This window comes from Acanthochromis polyacanthus, chromosome 3, assembly GCF_021347895.1.
Source record: "Acanthochromis polyacanthus isolate Apoly-LR-REF ecotype Palm Island chromosome 3, KAUST_Apoly_ChrSc, whole genome shotgun sequence".
Taxonomy (NCBI): Eukaryota; Metazoa; Chordata; class Actinopteri; family Pomacentridae; genus Acanthochromis; species Acanthochromis polyacanthus.
The window spans coordinates 29,729,338-29,744,592 of NC_067115.1; the positions used below are offsets into that span (position 1 = coordinate 29,729,338).

At 39.5% G+C, this 15,255-nt stretch overlaps 1 protein-coding gene across 1 annotated transcript in view; it reads left to right on the plus strand.

The window, feature by feature from the left end:
* The first annotated feature begins 2,875 nt into the window (after positions 1-2,875).
* The window catches only part of herc3 (HECT and RLD domain containing E3 ubiquitin protein ligase 3), a 49,891-nt gene continuing 37,511 nt past the window's right edge, over positions 2,876-15,255 (plus strand). The window contains exons 1-5 of the mRNA XM_051946191.1: positions 2,876-2,977; positions 4,812-5,163; positions 8,979-9,138; positions 13,050-13,126; positions 14,558-14,779. Of these exons, the coding sequence (XP_051802151.1) occupies positions 4,941-5,163; positions 8,979-9,138; positions 13,050-13,126; positions 14,558-14,779 (682 nt within the window). The 5' untranslated portion in view covers positions 2,876-2,977; positions 4,812-4,940. The remainder of the gene's footprint in view (positions 2,978-4,811; positions 5,164-8,978; positions 9,139-13,049; positions 13,127-14,557; positions 14,780-15,255) is intronic.

The following is a 15,255-nucleotide window of genomic DNA, read 5'->3' on the forward strand; positions in this document are numbered from 1 at the left end:
ACAACCCACTCAGCTCCCACGTCTCCGATCAACTTTGTACTAGTTTTGGTTCTTGGGAAATCTGATTCCTCCGTGGAATTTAAGGTTACTGGGACTAGAACTCGATCTGGCCACTTTTAACTGGGTCACTGTGCAAAACTGTCCTCTTGGAACTGCATGATGTTACTTGGCAAAATAAGCTCAATTAATTTTGTTCATATGTGTGCTATCCTAGTCATAAATATCACATGATTTCAAGGACCCAAACCAAATTATGCTATTTAACCAGTGTTTATAATGCTTGCTGCTGTGGGGTTTGACATGACAAATCACATTTTTGAAGTAAGTATGTTGAGTGTGTTAAAAAATAACCTGAAATGTTTCTCTGATATACAGAGTACAAACATAGAGGAACAGAAAACGGAAATATCTTGACAATTACAATTTTTAAAAAAGCATTTCATAATTTTATAAAAGGAAATAGTAATTTAAAACACTCACCAGCCTTTCAAAGACATGGCTATTTATATAGAATTTTTTATTTAGAGTTTACCTTTACATCTGTAAATCAACTCAATTAATTTATGCTGACTGACACTGTTAAGCTGTAAGCTATCTTGTCTTCAAAGACATGAAATGCTGTGGAGAACCTAATACTTAAGTTTATCAGTCTGTGTTTTGTATAAATATTCATGAAAGAAAACAGTCATTGACATGTTTTATTGAAATTCTCTTTGAAGACACGAGAAGATAATTTTATGTCTCTCAACTGAATGACTAAAAGCATGAAAGACAGCCTCCTTTTCCTATATTTATATGTGTAATTTACATATAAATATGCTGATAATCTAGTTATTTCTGACTAAACTCAATGGGATCAAGAAAGATGCGCTGGTGTGAATTTTTCTTTTCTTTTTACATGGCACATATTTCAACCTAATTAAATGTTTATAAACTTCTTTTTATTGTTACATCTTCAGCTAAATAATTTCTTTGTCATGTTTCATCAAGAATATTTTCAATCTCAAAAAAGAAGCACCTTTAGAAATATGATGGAAAGAGAGAGTGATATGATGAAAATAAATGAATGTATTAAAGATTATTTTACATTTGTTTAGTTTACACATGAAGTTCAGTTTACTCGTCACATGAGAAAAGATAGGAAAAAATAAAGCATGTGCCACAATAAGAAACACTGAAAATACATTTACAGGTTATAGAACATTATGATTCAATTTGTCATAACATCTGCACTTCCTGTTTACTTCATCACTAGCTTTACTGGTACTGCTAATGAAATTTATTCATATTATATTTATCAGTCAGAAGTCATTTACAGAAGTTAAGTGAATTGTGAAAATTGTAATCAAATAGATGGTACACAAAGGAAAATGTTTTGAAAGCTCCATCGATCTTTGCTTCATCAAATTAATCTTTAAATGCCTCAATAAATCAGCGCCACAGTCACTCTGTGGATTCATCCAAAGACAGGACGGCAGCAAGGCCACCAGAATCTGCACCTGCAACAAATGCGAAATATCTTATCGCAGAACCACATTTGGACAGACAGCCTTTAAATCAAAGGCTGTCACATCTGGAATGCAAATGAAACTAATATGTTAGCAGATTTTTAAAAAAAAATTACAGCAGAAGCTAAGTATTGGCTGAAAGAAAAACAATAATGTATCCACTTTTGACATCTGTAAGTCCGAGTGACTGTGGATTGCATCATTGTGTGTGTGTGTGTGTGTGCGTGTGTTAGTGTGAGATGCTGTGTGTGTGTGTGTGTGTGTGTGTGTGTGTGTGTGTGTGTGTGTGTGTGTGTGTGTGTGTGTGTGTGTGTAATGTAGTTTATAATGTCTGTGCTGTTTTTGTTGGTCTTGTTTGTCCTCTGTGTACTTTTCCTAAAAAGCCCAACCAGTGACAGGAATTGGAAATGAGCTTAATGCTATACACTCGATATGTAAGACATAATTGCATAGTCCCCGATCAAATAAATAAATAAAATACAGTAAAGAAGTAATGAACCACATGCAAAACACTGAAAAATATTTCAAATATTAAGTTTACCCTCTTTGTGTTAAAGGAATTTCAGGGTAACTACACATGAAAAGAGCAACAGAAAGTCATCTGAGTGTGTGGAGGGAATTTTCAAAGTCTTTTCCATAAAGAATTCGTCACATTAAATATATCTCATATAGGTTTTACCAGGAGTAGTGGTTAGCACTTTTGCCCTGCAGCAAGAAGATCCCTGGTTCAAATCCCGAGGTGGGCCTGAGATCTTTCTGCATGGAGTTTGCATGTTCTCCCTGTGCATGCGTGGGTTTTCTCTGGGCATTCCGGCTTCCTCCCACAGTCCAAAAATATGCTGAGGTTAATTGTTTACTCTAAATTGCCCGTAGGTGTGAATGTGAGAGTGATTGTTTGTCTGTATATGTAGCCCTGTGACAGACTGGCGACCTGTCCAGGGTGTCCCATGCCTTCGCCCCAGTCAGCTGGGATAGGCTCCAGCACCCCCCGCGACCCTAGTGAGGATAAAGTGGTGTATAGAGAATGGATGGATGGATGGATGGATGGATAGGTTTTACCAGACACCAACATGTTAAAAGTCACTGCTGTGCACGCAATTACACTTTAATTTCTTTTATCACAATTGTTTAAAACCATGGAGGCAGCAAATATATATATATATATATATATATATATATATATATATATATATATATATATATATATATATATATATATATATATATATATATATATATAGTATGTCCCACAGTAAGAAACACTGAAAACACATTTACTTTACGGATTATAGAATGTAAAGGGTTGTCACATAATTTTTTGTAACATCCGCACTTCCTGGTCGGTCAACCAATCACATTTGTGCTGCCCGTAACGCTCGGTGACGTGTGCATCTTGTGGTACTTCCTCGTTTGTTTTCTGAGCTGCCGAACCGAAACCTGACGCCCAGATTCAGAATGCATCTGTCAAGGTAAAACACTCCGTTTTAATTTCGCACGAACACACCTTTATTACGACACCGTTTTGGCGAAGAGTCTAAACAACGAGCTGTTCGGTCGCTTTCTGTTTTTAGCCATAAGCCTTGAAAAGTCAGCTCTGCTTTAGCCTGCTAAGGTTAGTTAGCTATTAACTATCACGGCTCGTGCGGGTCATCAAACTGCCTGTTTTACTTCCGCAGCCAAACTAACTCAGCTGATGGCAGTAGAGATATTTAACTAAGGCTGCAGACTGTTTATACGTAGCATAAATACGTATACGTAGCTAATGTAACGTTGAACACTCAGAAGGGCTGGACCGTTTACAGTCTGCATAGAGCTAAACTTAGCTACTAGCTGAACGGAACTCATATCAAGCAAATTCAGATTGTTTGCTACTATTAAAACAGTGTTCTAGCAATTCAAAGCCACGCTTGGGGTGTTATAGTAAGCTAAGCTACAATATATAATATTTTCTGCAGTTTTTACGAGGTGGGATTAGTGTGTAGTTCATTTTCAGTATTTTCTTCCATCCAACTTGGTCTAATACAAAAATCTACCTTCCCTCTTTAAAGTTCTAATATTCTAATTTTGTTGAAACTGTTGATGAGGAATTTCAACTTTATGGTCATTTGGGGGCTTGTGCTGTATTGAGTTGTGGATTTATTACTAATTAAACTGGTACTGCTAATGAAAATGATTTATGTAACACTTATCACAGTCAAGAATCACTTTTTGTGAAAATGGTAATCAAATAGATAAATACAGCAAAGAAGTAATAAAACACACAGAAAAGAGACAGAAAAGTATTTCAAATATTTAGTTTACCCTCTTTGTTGTAAAGGGGTTTTACTATAAAAAAACACTAACTTGGATTGCAACTAGCAAAAACAGGCTTAATTAATAAGTTATTCTATACAATGTTAGCAAACGATGAAAAATTATTAAGATTACATTGTTTGAGCGCTAATTCTAGTATTCACCAAGGTATCTGTTGCATTGCTGTTGCATTAGTTTTTAACTTGGTGTACCCAATAAACTGACAACTGAGTGCAGATAAACAAAAACAATTATTATTTTGTTCAAACTATACAGTAAGGATCCATACACTACCATTCAAAAGTTTGGGGTCACTTAGAAATGTCCTTATTTTTGAAAGAAAAGCATTTTTTCAAAGGAGACATTAAACATTAAATGAATCAGAAATACAGTCTAGACATTGTTAAGGTGGGAAATGACTATTCTAGCTGGAAACAGCTGATTTTTAATGGAATATCTACATAGGGGTACAGAGGAACATTTCCAGCAACCATCACTCCTGTGTTCTAATGCTACATTGTGTTAGCTAACTGTGTAATTGATGATTAGAAAACCCTTGTGCAGTTATGTTAGCACATGAATAAAAGTGTGAGTTTTCATGGAAAACATGAAATTGTCTGGGTGACCCCAAACTTTTGAACGGTAGTGTGTATGATATGCATCGAAGAGTCCCATGCGACCACTATCACCATTTGTTTCTGTGATATTCCTTTGTGTTAATCTGAAGTGAACTCACGCTGTAACATGCATGTACTGTGAGTTGATAGACATTAAAGCAGGACTTCGTGAAGCTGCTTAAGCTAGGATTACACTGACAGTGCTTATTTAAACCCTCGTCCTGTTCCCATGTCAAAGTGTTTACATCATTCTCATACACTGTCAGACCCACCTCTGAACTCATCCTGACTTCATTCTTGAACCTTTGTCAGAATTCACACATGGAGCATGTGATCAGCGTGCTTCCCTAATGAAAAAAGACGACATAATGGAGCTCATTTTCATTTCTTTCAGGGTTGGAATTTACATGAAGAGGAGAAAGCGGGCCTGCTCTCAAGCTTGAGCATTATCTGTCTTCCTCCATCTGGCCGTCACTGTCTCTGCCTCCTCACATTGGTGCTCATTTCCTCTCCCTTCATCAACATGCTGTGCTGGGGGAATGCCAAGGATGGGCAGTTGGGTGTTGGTGTGGAAAGGAACCCAGTGTTTGAGCCAAGGAACTGTCAAGTGTTCAGTGGCAGGGGACTGAAAGATGTCGCCTGTGGAGGGCAACACTCGATTTTCCTGCTGTACGATGGTAGCGTGTACACATGTGGCTCCAACAGCTGTGGCCAACTGGGGCACGACAAAGCAGGGACTTCCCCAGGTAAGGCATCAGTTTGATCACCGGATTCGCTGACCTGGTTAATCGTTAAAGCTTCTGGACTGCACCATCCTGCTGCAATGCTTAAATGGGTGTGGAAAGTTACCCAACATGTTTAAGAATGTGGACGATCATGACGTGGGTGGTTTGTGCAGCCTGGCTATAGTCACAGTGACTGAACTGAGGGTCTCAGAAAAATGTGCTTTATTATGTTTGGTCAGCAGTGGTCTTCCAAATGATGAACATGGGTTAATTTTAAACCATTTTTCATTAAAATCTCAAAAGCTCAAATAGAATAGAATAACCCATAGTAGCTTGGTTTTTAACACACACATTCTTGCCAAGTCAATCTTGTCTTTTGTGTAAAATTGAAGAAGCTTCACAAATATGCAGTGAAATGCCCCTTGCATGTCTGAACAAGTCCAGTAGTGTTTCTATGTCTGCTGTGCAGCCTGGATGACTGCAGATCTGGAATACTCAGGCAAAGATAACTTTTCCAATTCCTTGTCCCAGCACATACACATTTTTGTCCAAAATGTAGTGATTGTAAACAGTAGTGGGTTTGTATTGGATTAATGGGTGGGTGGAAGTTTGTGTTGTGTGTTACTTTGTTTAGACATGTGGGTGAACCTGAAAAGCTTTGTTGACAAGCAGGAGAGAAGCTGACTAACTATCCCACACAGTGCATAAGTATTGGTACTTGACACGGCTATGTTTTGGTTAGTAGGCTTTATCAGCCATGTTAACGTTTTTGAATCATGCTGTAGTGTAAGCCTCACTGGAACCACATTATCAGCCTTATTGTGTATGCATATTTTGTCTGACACAGTTCACCTTTGTTATTCTGCTCCAAAGCAGGAAACCACTCAGGAAGCCAGTGCACCAACTTCATAACTTCTCATCTTCTGCTCCACATGTTCTATTCACACGTGCTTCCTACTGTAATTCTCAGTGCACTTAAAAACATAGGTGACGCTTATTTCCTGTGTGTGTATTATGTTACAGTGCTCTGAATCTCAGGTGCCAGTGTGCTGATATGTACAACACATGCCTGTTTTGGTTGTGGGTAATTTTAAGTTTTGACTGTGGAAAAGATGAGATCGTTCTGTTGAAACGTGTTGACACCCGAACCAAATGCCTCACGTGGGTTGGGTCCATGAGGGCGCTATGAATGCTCTCTACTTGAACAAATCGAGAAATGAAAAAGACATACCATTTTTATTTTGTAGGTCTATAAGTGAAAAGACAAAAAATAGACTGTCACCTTCGGGCAGGGGTGTCAGACATAAGGCCCACGGGCCAATACTGGTCCTCCAGAGGGTCTAATCCGGCCCACAGGATGACTTTGTGAAGTGTAAAAATGACAGATAAAAATAAATACTAACTGTGAAAATATTTAAAGATGTTGAACATTGTGCAATATAAGGTCAGTTAGCAGCTTCAGTATGACATAATTTGGTTTGGTGGAACTTCTATGTATTTTTTAATGTAAAAATTTCCTACTTTTACAAGGTGGGGGGACAATTTATCCTTCTTCGTTATTGAGTCAGTTCAGGTGGTCAGGATTAGTACACAGATGTGAAGGTGAATGTAAATTTAAAATACTTTCTAGATCTTGACAAGTTGTTTCTGTCATGAAATAAAATACTACACTGCTCAAAAAAATTTAAGGAACACTTTGAAAATATATCATATTTCAATACGGGGAAAAAACTAACTGGATATTAACAATGATATGGACTGGATAATGTGTTAGGAATGAAAAGTGCCACATTGTTTGATGCGAATGAAAATCATCAACCCCTCAGGAGGGCTAAATTCAAGACACCCCAAAATCAAAGTGAAAAACTGATGTGGCAGGCTAGTCCATCTTGCTGAAATTCCTTGGCAGCAACTTAAAATGGTGTTCAGTAGTTTGTATGGCCTCCATGTGCTTGTATGCATGACTGACGATGCTGGGACAAGCTCTGGATGAGACGATGGATGGTGTCCTGGGGTATCTCCTCCCAGAACTGAACCAGGGCATCGCTGAGCTCCTGGACAGTCTGAGGAGCAACCTGATGGTGTCGGATGGAACAAAATATAATCTTCCAAAGGTGTTCTATTGGATTCAGGTCAGGTGAGCATGGGGGCCAGCTAATGGTATCAGTTCCTTCATCCTCCTGGAACTGCATGAGTTCTCTTACCACATAAGACTGGGCATTGTCGTGCACCAGAAGGAATCCAGGACCACTGCACCAATGTAGGGTCTGACAATGGATCCAAGGATTTCATCCTGATACCTAAAGGCAGTCAGAATGCCATTGTCCAGCCTGTAGAGGTCTGTGCGTCCCTCCATGGATATGCCTCCTCAGACCATCACTGACCCACCGGCAAACCAGTCATGCTGAACAATGTTACAGGCAGCATAATGTTCTCCATGTCATCTCCAGACCCTTTCATGTCTGTCACATGCACTCAGGGTGAACCTGCTCTCATCTGTGAAAAGCACAGGGTACCAGTGGTGGACTTGCAAATTCCTGTGTTGCCAGCCGAGCTCCATGGTGCCAGTCAGCGAGCACAGCGGGCACTAGAGGACGCTGGGCCCTCAGACCACTCTCATTACATCTCTTTCTGATTGTTTGATCAGAGACATTCACACCAGTGGTCTGCTGGAGGTCATTTTGTAGAGCTATTGCAATGCTCACCCTGTTCCTCCTTGCACAAAGGAGCAGATAGCTGTCCTGCTGATCGGTTGAGGACCTTCGACAGCCCTGTCAAGCTCTCCCAGACTAACTGCTTGTCTCCTGGAATCTCCTCCATGCGCTTGAGTATGTGCTGAGAGACACAGCAAACCTTCTGTTAATGGCACGCATTGATGTGCCATCCTGGAGGAGTTGGACTGTCTGTGGAACCTCTGTAGGGTCCAGGTATCGCCTCATGCTACCAGAAGTGACACTTACCCTAGCCAAATGCAAAACTAGTGAAAAACAGCCAGACACTATTAGGAAGGGAAAAAAATGTCAGTGGCCTTCACCTGTAAACTCATTCCTGTTTTGGGGGTTGTCTCATTGTTACCCCTCTAGTGCATCTATTGTTAATTTTATGAACACCAAAGCAGCTGAAACTGACTAAAAAGCCCCTCAGTTACTTACTTGACCAGATTAGTATCCCACATGTTTCACTGATTTGATGCAATACTTAAATTAAAAAGTGTTCCTTTGATTTTTTTTTTTTTGAGCAGTGTATATCATTCAGTTCCAAATACCTGTGACTAAATGTTTCATGCATTTTGTGATGTGTAAGTTGTAATGCACAAATGATGAATTGAGGGATAGTATTGTTGAAATTGCACCTGTTTTTCTTTAAAAAATTCAGGTTAAAGATAGTTAATTAAATGTGAACATTTTCAGAATAGACTTTTTTGCACTGAAACACAGGGAAATATTTGAAGTTGTCATTATTTAGAGGTCATTATGCTGTGATTTTATTGGTCCGGCCCACTTGAGATCAAATTGGACTGCATGTGGCCCCTCAACTAAAATAAGTTTGACACCCTCGCCTTAGGACTTGCTCTGGCTGTTCAGGCATGTGGGTTCTGTAAAGCATCTTGAGACAATCTGAATTGTAATTGGTGCTCTCGGAATAAAATTGAATTGAATTTTGATGAGTCCAGTGTTCAATTTTGAATCAGAATCATGTTCCGGGCGAGTGCTCATAAATAAAAAGGCGTGAATCAGCGAATGTAATTTTATACAGCACGCACACTCCAGATTCAAGGCTCTACATATTTTCATCTGCTATAGTCTGACAGTTTTTCATTTTTTTTCTCTTCACAGAGCTGGTAGGGGCTCTGGATACACAGAAGATAACAATGGTATCGTGTGGTCGGGCCCATTCGATGGCGGTGAATGAGCAAGGTCAAGTGTTTGCCTGGGGAGCGAGTGAAGGGGGACAGCTCGGCCTGGGGACCGTGGAGGCGGCTGTTCGAATCCCAAGGTGACCATGTAGTGCATCAAAGAGGAATTAAAGCTTTCAGCCTGAAAGAGCAGAAGCACCCACACCAAAACCCACACTTGTGGTATTTGCAAGTAGTCAAGTGCCTGCTACTTGTGTGATGAATTTCCAGTAACTGCTGCAGTTCAGAGTGCCTGTTAGCACTGAAAGCACGCGGGGGTTTGTCAGAGTAAGATGTGAGACACTTGGCTTTGGACAATTCCTGCAAATACAAAGTCTGTACATCAAGCTAGGATGATTTGTTGAAACAAATAGCGTCAACCGTATTGTAGTTACAATGAGATGACAGAGAAAAACAGATTCAGGACCTGACAGGAGCCTACGCTGAGTTACTGTATGTAAAGGTACTGTAGGTACTGAAAATGTCATATTTAATATTTATATTGACAGTGTCGTATTATTCTTATCAGTCTCATGAAAAAGAAGAGATTGTTGAAAACACGTGATTTGTGCAGGTTTGTTCATAAATGTGTATTTGGACATGAATATTATTATTGTTCATGCTGAATCAACAACTTCATAATGTCTGTTGGTTATTTTTGGCCTTAAAAACAACCTATACAAGCATTAATGTCAACATCTGGAGGATCATGCAGCAGTAGACTGGGATGAATTGTCAGATACACTTAGCTCTGTTACATATCTTGGATGTGGTATAAGGAGAAATGAGCATTAAATGTGCTGTGCATTGGCCTTCTTTCATAAGAAGGCTTAAGGCTACTCGTGTAGGTCTTGGGACGGACCTTATATCTAGGTGTACCTGCATCCACAGATAAAAATTTGTTTTTGTTTTAAATGAAAGTAAAATTTGAACGAGAATGTTAACAGCCATCATAATTACTACTTCCATGGAACGCGGTGGAGTTATGTGACAATCGGCATACGTTTGTCCTTCTTATAGTTGATATCCGTCTGTTTGTCTGTCTGTTTGCTAGCCTAGCAGCACTAGACCCAGCTCTTAAGACACAAGGGTCTAGGAACGCTCGACAGGGAGGGAGGCGGGGTAAAATGTTGTCTTTCAAATCACTCTGCAGCAATTGGGTAGGTATACAACCAATCAGCGCAACGAATAGGCTGACGTAGTTCCTCGAGCGCCGGATTGTGGCTCAGTCCCATTAGCTTCCCAACCAGCGGAGCCAACTGGTATATTAAGGATTTGCCATATCCCGTCGGCATAAGTCCAAATACGTCTTTCTTCTCAATGAAACACTTTAGTGCCGTCCTTTGTTTATCTTTCAAGTTGAATTTTAGCTTCAAATCTTTAAGGGCTGTGGCCAAAGCCAAGTCGAAAGATAACTGTTTATAGTACGCCGGTTGTTTCTGTCAGAATCGTCGCGCCTCTGTCGTCACTTCGTTACGCCCGCCTTCTGACTCTACACTTCATGGTGATTCGTCCGGCCAGTTTTAGGAGCATCCAACCTCAATCCTTATGGAGGGTAACTAGACCCACCCTGGCAGAGAATTAAATTCGTTGCCGTGGGTTGTCTAGCACGGCTAGGCTATCTGTTTGCAACATTACTCAAAAATGACAGTGATGCGTTTTTGGATCCACGGATTTGATAAAGACATTTCTGACCTTCCCTGAAAATTTCATTCATATCCATTTGTCCATTTTTGAGTAATGTTGCTAGCAGTAAAACAAACAGACAGACAAACATACACCGATCGTCACGTAAGTCCGCCGTTCCCTGGCGGAGCAAAAAATCTGACAATCACAAGGTTAAAAAAAGAAAATTTGTGTTCACAGTAATTTGTATTTTACTGACAGTTTTGTAGAGTGAGCAATAAATAGCTTGTTATTTATTTTTTATTTGAAAAAGTTGTCAAGCTGTAGTTGGCAGAAATCTAGAAAAGGAAAAAGAAATCAAAACCCAGCCGGGAAAATGGTGAAATGTTGCCTTCCTTCTACAGCTCTCGTCTTTTTTGTCTCTCCAACCACACGAGCACAGACATGTACTGAAAGTTCAAATATGCAAAAACAGCCAGGCTGAAATTCAGCACTCACTTTCAGCTTCAAAAGGTGACTGGAGCCTGACTCCAAGAACTCTAACCCTTTCTGCCACCACGGCGTACTCTCACTGTCTGCTACTCTTTATGCAATTATCTGATTGGCTGATGACATCTAGTTTGTAGGTGTAGAAGTCTAGTTTCTTCTCAGGATGTGCGAATTACAATATGTTGAAAGATTATTGTGGAACCTTTGTCCAATGCTGCCTGCCTCAGTTTTAAATGTAGTTAGGCTGTTGTATGTCAGTTTCATTTTGTAATGGAGATTTTTAGAGACCAAATACAGACAAAGATTTAACTCAATAGGAGACCTATCAGAAAAAACATACCTTATACTGTATGTACTAACAAAATATGCGAAAATAAAAGAAAACCACACTGATGTCTCCCCAATGTTAGGCACAATAGTCCGCTAGTTATTCAAGACTGCAAAACTCCTACCTGGTCTGGTAGATGTCACCACAACAATGATTTTTAATAGAGCAATCAAGATGTGCTTCAAGTACAAACGCTCATCTTTAATTTGAAGGTTTTTACATCCAAATCAGGTGAACGGTACAGGAATTAGTATACATTTTAGATGTGCCTTGATTTGGATGTAAATGCTCTCAAATTAAATCACATCTTGGTTGTTTGAATTCAAAGCTGTCGTTGTGTACAGAGTCAAAATGCTGAAAATTGTGTTAATGTACAAATATTTATGGACTAGGCTGTAGATATGAACAGTGCTGTGAGAAAGTATTTGCCCCCTTCTTGAATTCTTATTTTTCTGGAATATTTCCCGCACTTTAAGACCATCAAACAAATGTAACTATTAGATAAAGATAACCAAAATAAACACAAAATACAGTTTTTAAATGACAATTTAATGTTTTAAGGGTAAAAAGCTATCCAAACCTACCTGGCCCTCGGTGAAAAAGTAATTTCCCCCCTTGTTAAATTGTGAATTAACTGTGGCTAGTCACATTTTTTAGAAAGCGAGTTCAACTTCACTGACCACACCCAAGCCTGATTACCTCCAGACCTGTTCAATCAATAAACTAGAAAAGCACTCAGAGAGTGTAGACCTCCGCCAAGGATAGAGAGGAAAACAGGAAACCCATGCAGTAAAGGATCATGAGCTGGAATCGAACCTGCATCTCTGACACATTTCTGTTCATGAAGCACCTTCTTAACCAGTTGAGCTATCTGGACACCTTGTTCCAATTTGTTGGACGACATACTAACCTTTGATGTTTTTGTCCTATTTTGGACCACATACTAAAACATACTAAAAAATTCAAAGTGATCCAGAATCCAGGATCCTTTCCGGATTGCCACCAAAATTAAATCAGCTCTTCCTCTTACCATAGTCTACATCCTCGAATATTCAGATACCAAATTAATATCCGGATAGTGCCGTAGCGAAGGAATATTGGGATATTCAGGATATTCGGGATATTCGGGTCCAGCCCTAGGCGGAGGTAATCACTTAAATGTAACCTGTCTGACTAAATGAAATCAGCCAAAAGATCTCAAAAGCTGTGACAAAATGCAAAAATCCAAAGAAATTGCCAGTTAAAAAAAAACGCTTGGTTTCAGTTGTTGCTGCTGAGGGTGGCCCAACCAGTTATTAGGTTTAGGGGGCAATTACTTCTTCACACAGAGCCAGGTACCTTTGAATAGTTTTTTTCCTTAATAAATAAAATCATCATTTAAAAACTGCATTTTGTGTTTACTTGGATTGTCTTTGTCTTATATTTACATTTGTTTGATGGTCTTCAACATTAAAGTGGGGAAAATATGCAAAAAAATAAGAATTTAAAAAACGGGGCAAATACTTTGTCATGGCACTGTATGTAGAATTTTCCGGTAGCTAATTTTGTTTTGTGTTTTCTTTTTTCTAGGTTGGTCAAGAGACTGTGTGACCATCGCATCTCCCAAGTAATGTGTGGGAACCAGCACTGCATCGCACTTTCTAGAGGTGTGAAAGACAAAACCTCCCACAAATTTTCTGTCCACTGTATGCACTGCATATCTTAACTGTGTCCACATCCAGTTGAAACAGATGGCACCAGAAAGCTTCTCATATTCACAGAATGAAATTCACATCCAGATTGTGTTGTCATTTGTTATTCATCCCTGCTTGTATTCGATTAGTGTGGGATACTCTGATTTTCTTTAAAAAAACAAAAAAACACATTGATGATAGATAGATGCCTGCCAACCTGGAAACTTGATTTTCTTAAGGTGTAAAGATACATTTTTTTAAAATTTGCCTCGGGGTGATTATTGTCCAGGTTTTTCAGGGAGGAGGTGTTTGGATTTGGAAAAATGTTTGTTGCCTTAGATGTGGGCAGGAAACATAATAATGGATTTATAGTGGTGCTTCAAAATGTGTGTGCCTTTTATTCCAGAGTTTGAAGTTAATAAGGAGAACCAATTGAACAAATGAGACAGTAATATGCATTAGTCTGATTCAGCTTCCTCTCTCTGTCTGTCATCACTCTGCGGTTTCAGAAACATCTCTCACACAGCAAAAAGTGAACAAGAAACACAAGTTTTGCCACAAACCAGTAAACCAGCTACTCTCACTGAAGCTAAGGCGATGCTACAGGCTAGCGGTGAAGTTAGAAGGCAGCCGGAGATTAATCTGAAGCAGAATCTGGAAAACATAAATTAGTAATGATTTAATAATAACCTTAGTGGACAATAAAAATGACAGAACAGTGAAAAATTAAGAAAATAGAGAAGATCAGCGGATGTAACTGCAGGAGACAAACTGGTTGATCACAGGCAAGAGCATCTTATTTCAATCAGTGTCACCTTATTCATAAAGAAGCCTAGTTATGAATAACAGGTTCTCTGCAGTCACATGCTGTTAATACAAAATATTGACTGTCGGCTTTTCTTGGTCACCAATAATGGGCACTGACCCTGAAAACCCACATCTGTCGATCGCTAATTTGGTCATTTACCGTATTTATTGGGGAAAATGAGTGTGACTTTTGCTCTTACTGTGTGGTGTCACCCATTTTGTATCGATAACTGCAGCTAAATGTTTCCAGAAACTGCTGATCAGTCTTGCACATCAGGTTGGAGGTATTTTAGTCCGTTTCTTTGTACAGAACAGCTTCAACTCTGGAAGGTTGGTGGGCTTTCTTACATGAACTACTCACTTCAGGTTCTTCCACGTTTCTTTTCCCAAAACCTTAGAAGAAGACTTTCAAGCTGTATTTACATAGAAATACAGAAAATTTAAAAAGCTTCACAAACTTTCAAGCACCAGCACATGTACAAAATCCAAACACTGTCATGCTACAGAACAAATGTTTGTCCTGTACGTTTTGGCAGTTATTGATGTGGACATAAGGCTGTATAGATGTATAAATTCTGCATGTCCTTTTCCACTTAGATGGTGAGCTCTTCACCTGGGGCCAGAACAGCAGTGGTCAGCTCGGTCTGGGGAAAGGAGAGCCCAGCAAGCTGTCCCCTCATCCTCTGAAGTCTCTGGCAGGAATTCCTCTGGCACAGATAACTGCTGGGGGAGACCACAGTTTTGCACTCTCCTTGTCCGGAGCTGTATTTGGATGGGGCAAAAACAGAGCTGGACAGCTGGGTCTCAATGATAAGCAAGGTAACAATTAGCTGGTCAGAAAGAATGTGCATTTGAAAGAGACATATTATCCTGCGTGATACAGTGGTACTAAAGTTTGGACACACCTTCTCATTTGATGGTTTTTCTTTATTTTTGTGACTATTTACATTGTAGATTCTCACTGAAGGTATTAAAACTATGAATGAACACATATGGAATTATGCAGTAAACAAAAAGGTGAAATAAGTCAAAACATGTTTTATATTTTAGATTCTTCAAAGCAGCCACCCTTTGCTTTGATTACTGCTTTCCACACTCTTGGCATTCTCTCCATGAGCTTCATGAGGTAGAACCTGAAATGGTTTTCCAACAGTCTTGAAGGAGTTCCCAGAGATGCTGAGCACTTGTTGGTCCTTTTGTCTTCACTCTGTGGTCCATCTCATCCCAAACCATCTGGATTGGGTTTAGGTCAGGTGACTGTGGAGGTCAGGTCATCTGATGCAGCACTCCATCAC